The sequence below is a fragment of the Petromyzon marinus genome, chromosome 71 (genome assembly GCF_048934315.1).
Source record: "Petromyzon marinus isolate PM22_M1 ecotype Great Lakes invasive population chromosome 71, UKy_Petmar_22M1.pri1.0, whole genome shotgun sequence".
NCBI classification, from domain to species: Eukaryota; Metazoa; Chordata; class Hyperoartia; order Petromyzontiformes; family Petromyzontidae; genus Petromyzon; species Petromyzon marinus.
In genome coordinates this window covers 2,335,857-2,354,160 of record NC_133737.1, presented here as the reverse complement: position 1 = coordinate 2,354,160, position 18,304 = coordinate 2,335,857, and the positions used below count along the sequence as shown (strand labels likewise).

At 46.6% G+C, this 18,304-nt stretch overlaps 1 protein-coding gene across 1 annotated transcript; it reads right to left on the bottom strand.

Moving 5' to 3' along the window:
• Positions 1-5,711: 5,711 nt before the first annotated feature.
• Positions 5,712-11,694, bottom strand: LOC142906841 (uncharacterized). Its single transcript, XM_076055488.1, has 3 exons — positions 11,419-11,694; positions 10,813-10,875; positions 5,712-8,624 (listed from the first exon to the last, which is right to left on the bottom strand). Exon 3 carries the CDS (start codon positions 8,594-8,596, stop codon positions 7,268-7,270), a length of 1,329 nt encoding a protein of 442 aa, XP_075911603.1. The 5' UTR covers positions 8,597-8,624; positions 10,813-10,875; positions 11,419-11,694; the 3' UTR covers positions 5,712-7,267.
• Positions 11,695-18,304: the final 6,610 nt, after the last annotated feature.

The window sequence follows — 18,304 nt, the reverse complement described above, 5'->3', positions numbered from 1 at the left end:
TTTCGCTCCTGCTGACAAATGTACCCAGCCCACAGCTCCACAGATACCAGCCGCTCATACTGTGCAGGTTCGGCTACGCACGGTGCGAAAGAAGTTCCAGAAACACACAGAGACTCACACAGAGACCCACAGATTAGCATGGTTGGCTACGTATTGTGCGTAACAAGTTCAACGTACACACAGAGACTCAGAGCAAGTTTGAGTTCGTGCAGTCGTGGGTCTTGAAAGTTGAACAGGCACATGTTGCTACTGACAGTAGTTGAATACGGTTGGAAAGACGCTGATAGAGACACACACAGAGACTGACAAGAGAGAGGTGGACAGACACAGACAAGAGGAAGACAGAATGATACAGAGACGACAGAGACACAGTCAGCGAGAGAGACACAGAGGGGAACAGAGACACAGACAGACAGAGGGATGTTGAATCGAACACAATTAACTCGCTCCATTGAAAGAGATTCCTCAATATTTGCCCATCCCCGGAATTAAGTCGTTCTAGTTTCTATTTATTTAAATGTGTGTGGTGTGTATGTGTAAGCAATGTGGGATATCGATGTACACAGATATGAACAAGCTCAGCAGACAAGACGTCTTTCATACTCTTTTGTTCTTTCGGTAAAGTCACGCAGGTAGAAAAAATTAATAAAAAAAATAAATCGCAACGTTTCGATCGCAACACGAGCGGTCATCCTCAGACGAAAACATCCAGACATTGGCGCGGCAGAAGTCACTTGAGCTACGGCACGTGATAAAGATAAGGTGACCTCCCCCCCCCCCCAATCGCTCGCCCCGCTCAGCTGAGCATCGTTTTAATGCGGTGGGCTCACGCGAAATTGATTTCTGTAAGATGAAGGTACTTTGAAAACCCACTGGCTATTCTCTTTTAAGTGTTGTGTCCTTAACTAACCACACGGAGACGTCTGGTTGAGGCAACGCGTTTATTATAACTCTTTCGAACTCGGCTCTACACACTACTGTAACACGAAGTGGTACGGCCCCTTCCACCAGATAGCCTACGGGAGTGACAGCCTTCCTTCTATCGCAGCCTGCACACTCAGTTCAGTTCAGTTTCAGTTCAGTTTATTTTGGTATAGCCCTGTGAGCCATCCGGCTCTTGAATCGGGTGCAACCACAACAAACAAAAAAAAACACAAACAAAAAAAACATCTTAAAGTGACTATGTGACTGTGCAAACAGAAAATCCATGGGAAAAAAAAACGGTAAAAATATTCCTGAAAAAAGCACCGTACAGCAACGCTGTGTGCAAAAAATCCCAGTGGGATGCAAGTCAAACAACAACAACCACAAAAACTCAGATTAAGGCCATCAGTCTAACTCCGTACTACAACAAAACAAACATGTTCAAACCAAAAAACGTTTTCCAAATCACCAAAAAATAAAGCCATAATTGCAATGTAAGAGTGATCACAAGGACTGTGACCGAATTTTTACAATAAACTATAAACTACCTATTGATGGTGTGAAAAGGGAATTTATAAGAGCTGCAAAAATTTGGGGTACCACTACTTGAAAAAATATACTGTACCATTGAAATTAGTTTAATGTTTAGTTCGATTTAGAACATCTTTCCAATGGTTGCTTAATTTGAAACCATCCTCTCGGTTGAAATTGTGTCTGTGTTTGTAGATCTGAATTGCTTCATGAACAAATCGTATACTTTAACTTTTCAATGAGCCATTTCAATGCTAAATTATATGCTTATTCCTTTGTCAAGGCGCTTTGTGTTTTTCTTCTCACACAGCTTAAAGGTCGTGATCTAAGCGTGGCTTCTCTCACTCCAGCGCTGTCCTCCAGACAGTCTCGTCCCTTCACCTGATGAAGGCCGCTTGTGTTGTGGCCGAAACGTCGTGATTTCTTGTTATTTTATTTTCACCTACGTGACTTTACCCAATAGAACCAAAGAGTATGGATCCTAGCAGTCACGAAAGCTTTAAATCTAGAATAGAAGGCACAGTACTGCTTATTATCAAGGCTACTGTAAATGTGATTCAGAGAGTCTAATGCAGCAGATGTGGTGCTGTATTTTTTTCGGAACCCAGATTGTTTAGATGTAGTAGATTGTTGGTGGACAGGAAACTGCTAATTTGGTAGGTCAAAATTTTTTCTAAAATTTTCATCAACGGGGACAAAATTGAGATAGGTCGGTAGTTATTTGGATCATCTTTAGGGTCCCCTTTGTGAAGTGGACGGACATAGGAATGTTTTCATTCTAGAGGAACTGATGCTTCTTTCATGGACAGGTTGAAAATATGGGCTATAGGTTTGTATATTAGGTGACCAACAGTTAGTAGAGCAAAGACAGAAATACTATCTGCTCCGGTAGAGGAGGACCCTTTGAGGTTGGACAGTTGTTTCAGAAAATTACTTTCGTGGATTGGCTGGAAACTAAATTCGTTCAATGTTTGGACAGGGGTGTAGGAATTTGCATGAGCAGGGGTGACTCGCAATACATTATCAAAAAGATTACCAGCTTCAGAAAAATGAAGGTTAAAATTGTCAACTATTTTTTTGGGATCTGAAAAATATTCCCCATTTCGGTTAAGCTCAACGGGCAGATTGTCTGTTTTGGATGTCTTTTCGATACATTGTTTTCCAGAAAATCCTGGCATTTCCATGTGATTCCAGGAGAGTGGAGGAAAAATGGGCATTTTTTGCATGCCATATTTTTTTGACGCATTTATTAAATTAAAATCCTGTATTCTAGCCAGTCATTGACCAAATTACTTTCTGAGCACATGCCCAAGCCTTGTCCCTAGTTTTAATGAGCTTTGTAATCAAAAGATCAAACCATGGTGGGCGGTTGGTTTTAGTTTTAAATCTAACCAACGGAGCATGTTTGTTAAGAATTTGGAGAAACGTGTACCTGAAGGTCTCCCAAGCCTGTCGGGTTGGGGATATCACAGACCTTGTCAATATCCGAGTAAAGCACATCATTAGTAAATGCCTGAGTGCTGAAGAGTATCATAGAGTGCTTCTCAACCAATTTATGGGGGACTTTGGGTCTGGCTGATGATCTCACACCAAAAATGAAGGAGTGATCACTAAGGTTATTACCCAGAACACCAGTCAGTGTGAAATTGTGAGGGGCATTTGTCAATAGGACGTCAAGCAGAGATGACTGTCCCGGATTTTTTAGGTTGGGTCTTGTGGGGACATTTATTAATTGAAACAGGGTAAATTCATCTGTAAAATGTGTGGCCACGGCCGGCGGGTTTAGCCAATTCCAATTTAGATCACCCACTAAAACTATTTCACCTTTAGGGAGGCCCCAAACAAGCTCTCTCAGTGCAGATGCAGCTTCAACATCCTTCCCAATAGGCGGTCTATAGCAGCACACTACCAATATCTGTTGATTATTTGGAAGAGTTATTCTGAGAGCCAAACCTTCAAAGCAACATTTTTTAAACAAGGAGTGAGCTGGTGAACATGCAATAGTATTACGAACATAGATGGCAATTCCACCTCCTTTAGATCCTCGGTCAAGTCGAAAAAGGTTGTAGTTGTCAATCGTAATCTGCAAGTCATTGACGGCAGGAGTGAGAAATGTTTCTGTTAGGAAAAAAATGTCCGGGTCAAGATTTGCCACTTCTAGTTTTAGTTGACTTAATTTAATCACAAGTCCTCTGATGTTGACATGTAGAACACCAACACTTTTCCTGACAGAAAAATCTACATAATTATACGAGTTCTTTATATTTGGGCCAGGATGAAGCTCAATACCACCCAGAAATAAGAAAAGTAGAATTAATAGTTTGCTCAAGTATTTTCTGTGAAAGGATGAAGAGCGGTGAACCTTGGACGAATAGCAGCAGCACGCAGATCGTGTTATTTTTATGAGCAGAATGAAGTTTGGAAGGAGTGCTGGTGAAGTAATGGGACAAAGATAGGGTTTAAAAGGATACAATGATGGAGTGTAGAAGTGTCTATGAGCTGTTTCATTTGCAGGTGTAGTGGCAACTCGAGCAACAAGTATGGATGCAAAGTAACGAGGGTAGCCGTTTGTAGAGTTGATTGTGGCACTAGATATGGCCGGGAACGACAGTAGTAAGATACACAGCAAGAGAATTGCCATCTTTAAGATAACAAAGATCCACAACAGTTAAACACACAAGTGAAATACGCACAGGTAGGCCGAGCGCGAGTAATGTCTTGCCGCACTCGTCGCACATGTACGGCTTCTCGCCCGTGTGCTTGAGTTTGTGGTGGCGGTCAACTCCAGGTCACGAAGATGACTAGCCATTCAAGTTCTTGCTGTTTGTAAGCACACCTTGGTGCGTTGCTATTTCGCTACGCTAGCGTGCATGTGACCTAACACTCTTTTTTTCAAGGAACATCTTCGTGAACAGGGCAATAACCTGATCAAGCAGGTGAAGGGTAAAAACCTCAAGGAGCGTGTTAAGATGGTCGAGGGCTTCCTGCAGAAGCTTCAGCTCCTTGATAACGGAGAGTGTTTCTGAGCAAACCAGGCAGCAGCAGATTTAGGCAGACCCAAGGAGCAGCATCTCAGGCAGGCCCAGGGAGCAGCAGCTCAGGCAGGCCCAGGGAGCAGCAGCTCAGGCAGGCCCAGGGAGCAGCAGCTCAGGCAGGCCCAGGGAGCAGCAGCTCAGGCAGGCCCAGGGAGCAGCAGCTCAAGTAGAGCCAGGGAGCAGCAGCTCTGGTAGACCCATGGAGCAGCTTAGGCAGCTGTAGGGAGAAGCAGCACAGACAGACCCGTGGAGAAGTAGCTTTGGTAGACTCAGGGAGCAGCAGCTCGGGCAGATGCAGGGAGCAGCTCAGGCAGCCACGGGGAGCAGCTCAGGCAGACCCAGGGAGCAGCAGCTCAAACATATACTGCGTTATGAGATTTCTATTCGCATGAATGAAGCTCTGCTACCCACGGGTCCCTTAGCCCGGCGTTAAGGGAAGACTGGACCACCCGTCCCAGCCAGGGTACGGGAGCTCACCTCTCGTCCGCTACAACCCGGCTCTGGCGAGAGCTCGGGGAGGGTCCCCGGGTGTCCGAGCCACCTCGGTCCGCTACAACCCGGCTCTAACAAGAGCCTCGGTTGAGGGTCCCCGGGTGCTGGTAAAGTCTTCAGGTCTTCGGATGTCTTCAGGCTTGAGTTGGTGAACACTGCCCGGCCCATCCAGAGGGCCGGACTTTTATCCCCAGGTCGGGCTCACCCCTCCCCTCCTGACAACCCCCCCCTCCCAGAACCTTCTGGAAGGTCTTATCTTAATGGGCCTTAGGGACGGGTGGGGGGGTCAGGGGTGTTAGTCTCCGGTCACGGGGGGGGGGGGGCAGGGGTTTACTTTGGTCGACCCCTACGCACCTCACTCTCTCGCTCTCGGCTGCCCCCTGTTGACCCGTGAACGTGGTGGCAGGTCAGCTGACAGCGCCTTGTTATGGCGCTTACGCACAACTTCGTGACTAACGCTGCACGTTCCGTCGTTTTCGTGCAAGGGGCGCTGCAAACCTACGCGCCCCCTGCATGAACGACGGAGGCGCAAGGACAGACGTTCGATCGCGTTGGAATCGATCTGCAGACGGCGGTCTTCTCGCACGGCCAGCTCTGTCGCCTCATCTCGATCACCGCGATCCCAACCAGGTGAAAGTCCGCATCGAACCGAACCCCCGGCAAGGCCATCTACTTAACGACGAGAGAAAATTCATACCAAATGTCGTTTTCAAATAAGTCTTCCAGATGTAAAATGAGATAAGCTTTTAATGAAGAAATACAATTATCGAATTCAAAACATAATCAAATTAAAACTGTTTCATTTTAAAACTTCAAAACGGAGCATCAGGTGCTTGCGTGGAGGCGTCGTTCGTGTGCAGTTTGCTTAGTGACTTTCCTGGCCCCATGCTGTAAATGGTTGTGAGGGGCGCCGCAGGCGGTCAGGCTTGCTTCAACCCTTGGTTGTGAACATCCAGACGTTAATCAGCAAGGAGCATTTATAGTCCTAGTTCACCAACATATAAGACGTCATGCAAAATTCTCATGAGTGTTGTTGTGGAGAATGTATCTACTAGATGTGCTCTGCCTTGTAACCGAATACAAATCTGCACCAAAAATGAATTTCAAATGTGCACTTAAAATTACTTCCTTGGTATGACGCAGATCAGCAGACACGACATCTTTCATTTATCGATCTCTCCACAAAACAAAGGAATGTTTTACAAAAACTATAACTAGCACAGCCTTCTGAGAGTGCATCATTGATTCAGTGCAAGCCACCTGTGGGCTCTTATTGGTGCACAGCGTCTCAAAAGCAGCCGGGCTGCTTCAACCGATAGTTTCGGACATCCAGACGTTAATCAGCAAGGAGCATTTCTAGACCTAGTTAGACAAAATCTACGTCAACACGTAATACTAAATTATAATTCGTGTTGTAGAGAATGTATCTCCTCTACGTGTAACTGATTAATAATTCGAGTGTGCTCCCTATTTCAAAGACAATGACTTGCTCTAGACTGGAGGCAGACGCTTCCTGAAAACACAAAAGTACCCTTTGACCTGTATCACAAGAACAATGAGTCTCACCTGAGTTCTGTACAGGTTACTTCCAAAACACACAATTTGTCCTAACATCACTAATTCAATGTTTCACCCTTATAGACAAAATGTTACATATACGCACACAATCAGACAAGTATTCATTCTAAACTGACAGGCATATTAACAAAATTGAATTACTGCAGTGAAATACACTGCATCAGGTTACATCGTACTAACAAGACGCTATTTTAAAACATACGTACTGTCTGCTTAACAGTGTATGTACAACTTACTATTGCGCCAATCAAAACGAGTAGGCCATTGCATGCTGGCGTCTGGGTCAAAATTGAGCTAATTCTAAACATTACCTACTAACTACACAACTGAGATGACACATCAACCAGCGCCCCATACTGACAGGCTCTTGTCCACATGCAGGCCGGTGCAGGGCCACCACCTTGTGCCACACAGGGGCAGCTGCTACTTCGGGGTGCTCTTCGAGTGTTTGAGATGAGAAACGATGCAAAACTCCGAATTGCCAGAGGTGATTAAGCAAGCACCATATAATTGCAATTATAACATAGTCAACGCTTGGGAGCTTATTGGCTCTCGCTCCTGGTTAGAGATCTACCCAACCCACAGGTCCACAAAGACTGGCTGCTCTTACCCTGCAGGTTGAAACTCGCAATTGAGTGTTCAACTTCATTCTTGTCATTAAAGGCCTGTGACAAAGGTGCATCTATTGGAGCGACATCGTCTCAAGCTTACACATCTACCGGGTCTCCATTTGACTTTGTATTGTCTAGGAAGTCGACCCACACCTCCACTTCCACAAACTGCTGGGAGTTGCCTCGCTCTGCCTCGCAGTCAGAATTCTCCTCCTGCTTCACGTTGCCTCCATCGACGTGAAGGTCCGATTTTGGAGTTGAATCTTCATCTTCACATTTTACACTCACTTCTTCGCTCTTCACCATCACTTCTTCACATTTCACCTTCACCTCTTCATATTTCACCTGGATACCTTTAAAAGTGTCCAAGCTGGGATTTTCTTCCGGTTCTTGTTTCATGAGGGATGGGCTCATTGCGGCACTTTGACTTTCACAAGCTGATTTCAGACTCCACTCCTTGTGGATCTTCAGATGCTTTTGAGTTCTCTGGTGTCTTTGAAGATGTGTTGAACGTGCAAACGCCTTCCCACACACACTGCACTTGAAGGGTTTCTCTCCTGTGTGAGTTCTCTGGTGTGTTACAAGAGCAGATGACTGTGCACATGCCTTCCCACACACACTGCACTTGAAGGGTTTATCTCCTGTGTGTGTTCTCTGGTGTTTTACAAGAGTAGATGAAAGTGCAAACGCCTTCCCACACACACTGCACTTGAAGGGTTTATCTCCTGTGTGAGTTCTCTGGTGTTTTTTAAGAGTAGATGAATCTGAAAATGCCGTCCCACACACACTGCACTTGAAGGGTTTCTCTCCTGTGTGTGTTCTCTGGTGTGTTACAAGAGCAGATGAATGTGCAAAGGCCTTCCCACACACACTGCACTTGAAGGGTTTCTCTCCTGTGTGTGTTCTCTGGTGTGTTACAAGTGTAAATGAAAGTGCAAACACCTTCCCACACACACTGCACTTGAAGGGTTTCTCTCCTGTGTGTGTTCTCTGGTGTGTTACAAGTGTAAATGAAAGTGCAAACGCCTTACCACACACACTGCACTTGAAGGGTTTCTCTCCTGTGTGTGTTCTCTGGTGTCTTTGAAGATGTGGTGACTGTGCAAACCCCTTCCCACACACACTGCACTTGAAGGGTTTCTCTCCCGTGTGTGTTCTCTGGTGTATTACAAGAGTAGATGAATGTATAAACGCCATCCCACACACACTGCACTTGAAGGGTTTCTCTCCCGTGTGAGTTCTCTGGTGTGTTACAAGAGTAGATGAACGTGAAAACGCCTTCTCACACACACTGCACTTGAAGGGGTTCTCTCCTGTGTGAGTTCTCTGGTGCTGTGTCAAATGTGCAGGACGATCCGTGCTGTTTGCACGCCGGTCGCATTGTTGCCTTTTTGCGCCGAGCCGCGCTGAGTGCCTTTGCTCCATCAGACAAATTCTGCAGAGGAAGTGACAGCTGCAGACAGAAAAAAATAATATCCACACCATCTACACGTCAGTATCGATGCACAGAGGAATGCATATATACAGTCACACGTGACTTACATGTCTATACTTATTCATATATTCATGATTTAGTGGAAACGTGTCCCAAATTCATCACACGGGCTATGGCACACAATGAGAGGGCAAATGTCATAAACGTGCCTGGAAGCCCTCGTATCTTCAAAATGAATGTTAATCCAAAACTCCGAGCACACAATTTCAGCTGTCTGGCTTCAAAAGGAATATTTATGAAAGCTAAATTCAGCTGACATAGCAAAGGGTGTGGAAAATAATACTATTTGTGCTATGCAGAAATGCATAAATAAATGTTCAATCACAACTTAGAGGTGTGAAGCCAGGCACAGATGTCCTTGAATGCTGGGATGAACAGTTCCAACTTCAGCTGCACGTGTGCTGTGATAACTTCCCGCCTCCATTCTTACAATGAGTTCCAGAGGAAAACAAAAATAAACTACCGTTTTGATATAACCTTCGTGCACAATAGAGTTAATAGACTTTACTGCACATACAAACTTGACACTGTCACACACTCAGAGGTGGAGCCAGGATTTTCAGGCAGGGAGGGGCAACCCCTCCAGCAATTTAAAATGATAGTTGTTAGTAAGTAGGGAGTTTTAAGTAAGGAGTTGTTAGTAAGGAGTTGTTAGTAAGTAAGGAAGATGTTTGTAAGGAGTTGTTAGTAAGTAAGGAGTTGTTAGTAAGGAGTTGTTATTAAGTAAGGAGTTGTTAGTAAGGGTTTGTTAGTAAGGAGTTGTTATTAAGGAGTTATTAGTAAGGAGTTGTTGGTAAGGAGTTGTTAGTAAGGAGTTGTTACTAAGGACTTGTCCTATGCTTTTTATTGGACGCGGATGATCGGCATCGCGCTCGCTGAAGGTGTTTGCCATCAGGGAAGTCGTGTACTATATAGGCAACTGCGCACAATTCTGTGAGTCGCTTGTAACTGCTTTACCGTTACTTATTGCCAATTATGGCCTCGGACTGTTGTCCTCTCAGAGAGTCCCTGGCACGTAATAATATGCCACACGGTGGCAGTGGGGGTCGCAAAATGCTGATTTATCTATATTTATAAAAGGGAAATTTGTGAATTTGTGTCTGTTTGAAATGTTCAGCATACTTCCCAACATGCTACACACTTGAAATTTGGCATGTCGGTAGCTTCCAGACGGGACACAATGCAAAAAGTATTAAAATATACTTTTGTATTTTGGGGGGGGGGTGGGGGAAATGACCATGGAGTGTGTGGCATCAATCTGCAACAAAGATAAGGGAATATGAAATTTGAAATTTATCCAAGACAAGAATCCAAGTTCCGGGCGATGCCGGGTAGTGAAGCTAGTTATTAATAAACCCCAACGGTCCGATCGAAATTAGGGATTTCGATCGGACCGTTGGAGGGGCACGTGCCACCCCACCCCCACTGGCTCCATCACTGTCACACACTGGCATGGTTCACAGGTGGTGGTGTGTCCAGACCCACGCCTGGCCACCTTCACCTGCTCAGAATTCATGCTTCCTCACTCCACCAAGTAGAGTGAACACCGCCGTGTGCCCAGAGTGAACACCGCCACGCGTCTCGAGTGAACACCGCCACGCGCCCAGAGTGAACACGGCTGCGTGCCAAGAGTGAACACCGCCGTGCGTCAAGAGGGAACACTGCCACGCGTCCAGAGTGAACACCGCTACGCGTCTAGAATGAACACCGCCATGCGTCTAGAGTGAACACCACCACGCGTCTAGAGTGAACACCGCCACGTGCCCAGAGTGAACACCGCCACGCGTCCAGAGTGAACACCGCAACGCGTCCAGAGTGAACACCGCCACGCGTCCAGAGTGAACACCGCCACGCGTCTAGAGTGAACACCGCAACGCGTCTAGAGTGAACACCGCCACGCGTCTAGAGTGAACACCGCCACGCGTCCAGAGTGAACACCGCCACGCGTCCAGAGTGAACACCGCCACGCGTCTAGAGTGAACACCGCCACGCGTCTAGAGTGAACACCGCCACGCGTCCAGAGTGAACACCGCCACGCGTCCAGAGTGAACACCGCCACGCGTCCAGAGTGAACACCACCACGCATCTAGAGTGAACACCGCCACGCGTCTAGAGTGAACACCGCCACGCTGTTGACGGGCCTCACCTTGTGTTGTGGGCAGGTCGCTTCTGAAAACAAAAGCGGTACAGCAGCTCAAGCGGGCTTGGCCTGGTAAAAAAGCATGAAATAAAAACAGCGTGAATATTTAAAAGTAAAACAAAGTGACAAAGTGGCGAGCCGTATTAAGACAAATTCAACTTTAGCGAGAGAATTGAAGCAAACGCGATCAGGCGAGGGCAGGAGGCAAGGCCCCACGTGGCTAGGCCCTGCGCTGTAAAGTTCCAACCCGGACATCGCTTCCATGCTCGCTGCTACTCAATTCACATCCCTACGAGAGAGAGCGAGGCTCTACCTCGGTAAACAACAACCACCACCACCACAACCACCACCACTACAACCACCACAAACACCACCACAACCACCACCACAACCACTACAACCACCACCACAACAACCACAACCATCACCACAACTACCACCACAACAACCACCACAACTACCACCACAACAACAACCACAACAACAACAACCACCACCATAACAACTACCACAACCACCACCACAACAATCACAATAACCACCACCACAACCACCACCGCAACCACCACCACAACAACCACCACAACCACAACCGTGATGAGAATTTCTCACCTCGGATTTCAGTGCACGGCGTAGCAGCAGCTTCCTGTTATCTCGTGACGTCACGCGGCAGCAGGAGGTGACATGACGTCACTTGACCAAAAACGGCAGCGGCCCAGGCAGAGGTGACGTTACGCTCAAGGGCGCCTTGGACGGGGTGGGGTGAATACCTTGGTGACATGACGCCACTACCGAGTTCCACCTCCCACTGGCGTTTCACGCCGATGAGGTAATGCTGAGTGGTGACGTCACAGAGCAGGGTTGGCCTTTAAGTTGATTTAGATTCATTTCCCATACACACAGTGTGTGTGTACGTACGTACACTGTGTGTACGTGTGTACACTGTGTGTGTACACACTGTGTGTACGTACATGCTGTGTGTGTACACTGTGTGTGTACGTACACGCTGTGTGTGTACACTGTGTGTGTGTGTACACTGTGTGTGTTTGTACACTGTGTGTGTTTGTACACAATGTGTGTACGAGTACACTGTGTATGTACACGGTGTGTGTACACTGTGTGTGTGTACACTGTGTGTACACACGGTGTATGTACATGCTGTTTGTGTGTACACTGTGTGTGTACGTACATGCTGTGTATACTGTGTGTGTGTACACCGTGTGTGTGTGTACACACTGTGTGTGTGTACGTACACAGTGTGTGTGTGCACTTTGTGTGTACACACTGTGTGTGTACGTGTACACTGTGTGTGTGTACACTGTGTGTGTGGGGGCCAAGCCTCCACGCAGATTGAGGCGAGTGGAGTGGAGGTGCATTCTATTTTGACTTAAAACTTTCGTGACTGCAGGAATTAATATTCTTGGTTCTTTCGGTAAAGTCAGGTAAATAAAAAAAAACATGTTACATTAATGAAAAAAATTAAATGAATTGACAATTTAAATAATAAAAATAAGCACATTTTTTCTTTATTTTGTTTTCTATTTACATGACTTTAATCAGAAAGGGTTTAAATCAGAAAGGGTTTTATTCGCCATGAAAGTTCGCACAAACAATGAATTTACATTCAACATATAGGAATCTTAAATCTTAAATAAGTGGTATACAAGTCTAACTATTCTAAAGGTACAAAGTCTAACTAACACCAAGGGGCTAAAGTATGTAAAATTTTGAATAAATATTGAATATAAAGTAGCTGTAAGATACAATCTAAAAATGCAAATAGGATAACATAGTGTAAATATGGCAAGGTGTCATTTTGTAGATACAATGTTAAAGTCAGTGTAAGCCCTTGGCCTTGTTGAAGAGGCCACCAGCGGATGGGAAGAAACTGTTTTTGTGGCGTGAGGTTTTGGTCCCGATGGACCGCAGCGTTCTGCCGGAGGGGAGTAGCTGGCACAGAGAAGTGTCCAGGGTGGGAGGAATCGGCCACAAATCTTCCTCGCTCGCCTCATGCTCCTCGAGGTGTGCAGGTCCTCGAGGGTTGGTAGATTGTGTGGTGCCACCGCAGCGGAGCAGCTCGGTCGACGCTACCCCTCCACGCACCCCCCCTCCCCCCCCACGAACGCACACCCTACTAAACACTCGCATGCACCCCCGTAGGGTCTCGAGGAGGGATCATCTGGTACGATGGGTTTTCACCCGAGGACCCCACTAACACGGACGTTCCACGGTTTCCCCGGACCAGGAATTTGGCTGAGCCCCCCAGACCGGATTACATGGCGGCCCCCCCAAAAAGGGGGGCGTAGAGCTTTACAGGCCGGCCGCGATGAAGCATTCACAACAAGGGGGTATGAGAACTTCAGCCAGTACCCAGCAGCAGGGTAAACAGTGGGGTGGGAGGGAAAAGCCCCTAGGCAGATAAGAAGTTGACTTAAGTGGGAGGGAGCGAGGGGATTATCGATGAATCAACGGCGAGGAACGCAGGCACAGAGACAATGGGAAGGAGGGGGGATGAAGCGACCCCCCCCCCCCCACAACGGCCAGAGCGCTCAAAATGGCCGTAAAAGAGGATTTGATTGGATGCTCAGGATGACGTCATGTGACCCGGGGGTTAACGGGCGTTGGGGACATAAGGGGGGCAGGAGGGAGAAATCAAAATACAGATAATACTTTGCAGCGTCATCCGAAACATTTTATTTTACGCCAATGAATAGCAGTGGCAGCTAGGGGTGTACAACTCCTCTAGAGCAGTTTTGAGAGAAGATCTCATTGGTAGCGATTCAAGTTGCAGTTTATTGGCAATAGCATTCCAGACTCTGGGGGCATAAATAGCAAAGGCCCTTCCTCCAGTTTTTGTACGGCAATAGGGAATGTGAAGTTGGTAAATGAGCGAAGACCTGAGGTCAAATTTGTTCTTTGAAACAGAGAGGATATCCAGCAGGTAGTCTGTGGATTTTTTTGTAAGTACCTCGTGAATAAATAAGATCTGGTGCACAAGCTGTCGAACATTAAGAGATGTTAAGTTTGACCCAATGTAGAGATCACAGTGGTGAGTTCTATATGGGTAGTTCAATGTAAATCTTAAGGCCGAGTGATAGATGGAATCAAGCTTCTTCAGTACAATACTTGGGGCTGATTTATACACGATGTCACGGTAGTCAATTAGAGGCAGTATGGTAGCTTTTATCAATTCCAAACGGAACATTGGGGAGAAGCAGTGCTTGTGTCGATACAAAAAACAATTTTTATTTTTGTCTTTTTACCAATATAATCAATGTGATATTCAAAATTCAGTTTTGAATCCAGGATGACCCCAAGATACTCATAGATCTTGACTTGCTCTATTTGACAATTATTTAAGTAATGTATTTGGGGAAAAATAACTTCCTGCTTTAGTCCTGGTGAGAAGAATAGCACCTTGGTTTTGGAGGTATTCAGGACTAGTTTAAGAGCAACTAGCTGATGTTGTAGTTTGTTGAAATCACCCTGTAGCTTAGCAATCACGTCATCCGGAGAGCAGCCAGCAGTAATCAGTATCGTGTCATCTGCAAAAAGATTTACCCTGGAATGATCCAGGTCAGTGCCCAAGTCATTGACATGAAGAGAGAACAAAAGGGGGCCGAGGATGGAACCCTGTGGAACCCCTTTTGTTATCTTAACACTGTTTGACCTCCAACCATCTGTGAATACAGTTTGGGTGCGAGAAAAGAGGTAATTTTGTAACCATTTTACTGCGTTTTCGGAAAAACCGAGGCAACTTAGTTTACTAAGCAGGGTGTTGTGGTCTACTGTATCAAAAGCTTTGGACAGGTCTATAAAAAGACAGGCACAGTACTGCTTATTATCAAGGCTACTTTAAATGTGATTCAGAGAGTCTAATGCAGCAGATGTGGTGCTGTATTTTTTTCGGAACCCAGATTGTTTTAGATATAGTAGATTGTTGGTGGACAGGAAACTGCTAATTTGGTAGGTCAATAATTTTTCAAAAATTTTCATCAACGGGGACAAAATTGAGATAGGTCGGTAGTTATTTGGATCACCTTTAGGGCCCTCTTTGTGAAGTGGATTGATATAGGAATGTTTCCATTCTAGAGGAACTGATGCTTCTTTGATGGACAGGTTGAAAATATGCGCGATAGGTTTGTATATTAGGTGACCAACAGTTAGTAGAGCAAAGACAGGAATACTGCCTGCTCCGGTAGAGGAGGACCCTTTGAGGTAGGACAGTTGTTTCAGAACATTACTTTCGTGGATTGGCTGGAAACTAAATTCGTTTAATGTTTGGACAGAGGTGTAGGAATTTGCATGAGCAGGGGTGACTCCCAATACATTATCAAAAAGATTACCAGCTTCAGAAAAATGAAGGTTAAAATTGTCAACTATTTTTTTAGGGATCTGAAAAATATTTCCCATTTCGGTTAAGCTCAATGGGCAGATTGTCTGTTTTGGATGCCTTTTCGATACATTTGATTGTTTTCCAGAAAATCCTGGCATGTCCATGTGATTCCAGGAGAGTGAAGGAAAAATAGGCATGTTTTGCATGCCGTATTTTTTTTACGCATCTATTCCTTAAAATCCTGTATTCTAGCCAGTCATTGACCAAATTACTTTCTGAGCACATGCCCAAGCCTTGTCCCTAGTTTTCATGAGCTTTGTAATCAAAGGATCAAACCATGGTGGGCAGTTGCTTTTAGTTTTAAATCTAACCAACGGAGCATGTTTGTTAAGAATTTGGAGAAACGTGTACCTGAAGGTCTCCCAAGCCTGTCAGGTTGGGGATATCACAGACCTTGTCAATATCCGAGTGAAGCACATCATTATTAAATGCCTGAGTGCTGAAGTGTATCATAGAGTGCTTCTCAGCCAATTTAGGGGGGGCTTTGGGTCTGGCTGATGATCTCACACCAAAAATGAAGGAGTGATCACGAAGGTTATTACCCAGAACACCAGTCAGTGTGAAATTGTGAGGGGCATTTGTCAATAGGACGTCAAGCAGAGATGACTGTCCCGGATTTTTTAGGTTGGGTCTTGTGGGGACATTTATTAATTGAAACAGGTTAAATTTATCTGTAAAATTTGTGGCCACGGCCGGCAGGTCTAGCAAATTCCAATTTAGTTCACCCACTAAAACTATTTCACCTTTAGGGAGGTCCCCAAAAAGCTCTCTCAGTGCAGATGCAGCTTCAATATCCTTCCCAATAGGCGGTCTATAGCAGCACACTACCAATATCTGTTGATTATTTGGAAGAGTTATTCTGAGAGCCAAACCTTCAAAGCAACATTTTTTTAACAAGGAGTTAGTTGGTGAACATGCAATAGTATTACGAACATAGATGGCAATTCCACCTCCTTTAGATCCTCGGTCAAGCCGAAAAAGGTTGTAGTTGTCAATCGTAATCTGCAAGTCATTGACGGCAGGAGTGAGAAATGTTTCTGTTAGGCAAAAAATGTCCGGGTCAAGATTTGCCACTTCTAGTTTTAGTTGACTTAATTTAATCACAAGCCCTCTGATGTTGACATGTAGAACACCAACATCTTTCCTGCCAGAAAAATCTACAGAATTATACGAGTTCTTTATATTTTGGCTAGGATGAAGCTCAATACCACCCAGAAATAAGAAAAGTAGAATTAATATTTTCCACAAGTATTTTCTGTGATAGGATGAAGAGCGGTGAACCTTGGACGAATAGCAGCAGAATGCAGATCGTGTTATTTTTATGAGCAGAATGAAGTTTGGAAGGAGTCCTGGTGAAGTAATGGGACAAAGATAGGGTTTAAAAGGATACAATGATGGAGTGTAGAAGTGTCTATGAGCTGTTTCATTTGCAGGTGTAGTGGCAAATCGAGCAACAAGTATGGACGCAAAGTAACGAGGGTAGCCGTTTGTAGAGTTGAATGTGGCACTAGATATGGCCGGGAACGACAGTAGTATGATACACAGCAGGAGAATTGCCATCTTTAAGATAACAAAGATCTACAACAGTTAAACACACAAGTGAAAAACGCACAGGTAGGCCGATCGCGAGTAATGTCTTGCCACACTCGTCGCACATGTACGGCTTCTCGCCCGTGTTTTTGAGTTTGTGGTGGCGTTCAGCTCCAGGTCACGAAGTTGACTAGCCGTTCAAGTTCTTGCTGTTTGTAAGCACACCTTGGTGCTTTGCTATTCGCTACGCTAGCGTGCATGTGACCTAACACTCTTTTTTTTCAAGGAACATCTTTGCGAACAGGGCAATAACCTGATCAAGCAGGTGAAGGGTAAAAACCTCAAGGAGCGGGTTAAGATGGTCTGAGGGCTTCCTGCAGAAGCTTCGGCTCCTTGATAACGGAGAGCGTTTCTGAGCAAACCAGGCAGCAGCGGATTTAGGCAGACCCAAGGAGCAGCATCTCAGGCAGGCCCAGGGAGCAGCAGCTCAGGCAGGCCCAGGGAGCAGCAGCTCAAGTAGACCCAGAGAGCAGCAGCTCAAGTAGAGCCAGGGAGCAGCAGCTCTGGAAGACCCATGGAGCAACTTAGGCAGCTGCAGGGAGCAGCAGCACAGACAGACCCGTGGAGCAGTAACTTTGGCAGGCCACGAAAGCAGCAGCTCAGGCAGACCCAGGGAGCAGCTCAGGCAGCCACGGGGAGCAGCAGCTCAGGCAGACCCAGGGAGCAGCTCAGGCAGGCCCAGGAAGCAGCAGCTCAGGCAGACCCAGGGAGCAGCTCAGGCAGGCCCAGGAAGCAGCAGCTCAGGCAGCCACGGGGAGCAGCAGCTCAGGTAGACGCAAAGAGCAGCAGCTCAGGCAGACCCGGGGAGCAGCAGCTCAAACATATACTGCGTTATGGGATTTATATTCGCATGAATGACGCTCTGCTACCCACGGATCCCTCAGCCCGGCGTTAAGGGAAGACTGGATGACCCGTCACAGCCAGGGTACGGGAGCTCACCTCTGGTCCGCTACAACCCGGCTCTGGCGAGAGCTCGGGGAGGGTCCCAGGGTGTCCGAGCCACCTCGGTCCGCTACAACCCGGCTCTAACAAGAGCCTCGGTTGAGGGTCCCCGGGTGCTGGTCCAGTCTTCAGGTCTTCGGATGTCTTCAGGCTTGAGTTGGTGAACACTGCCCCGGCCCGTCCAGAGGGCCGGACTTTTATCCCAAGGTCGGGCTCACCCCTCCCCTTCTGACCCCCCCCCTCCCAAAACCTTCTGGAAGGTCTTATCTTAAGGGGCCTTAGGGACAGGTGGGGGGTCAGGGGTGTTAGTCTCCGGTCACGGGGGGGGGGGGGGGTGGGGGCAGGGGTTTACTTTGGTCGACCCCTATGCACCTCGCTCTCTCTCGGCTGCCCCCAGTTGACCCATGAACGTGGTAGCAGGTCAGATTACAGCGCCTTGTTATGGCGCTTACGCACAACTTCGTGACTAATGCTGCACGTTCCGTCGCTGCAGACCTACGCGCCCCCTGCATGAACGACGGAGGCGCAGGGACAGATGTTCGATCGCGTTGGAATCGATCTGCAGACGGC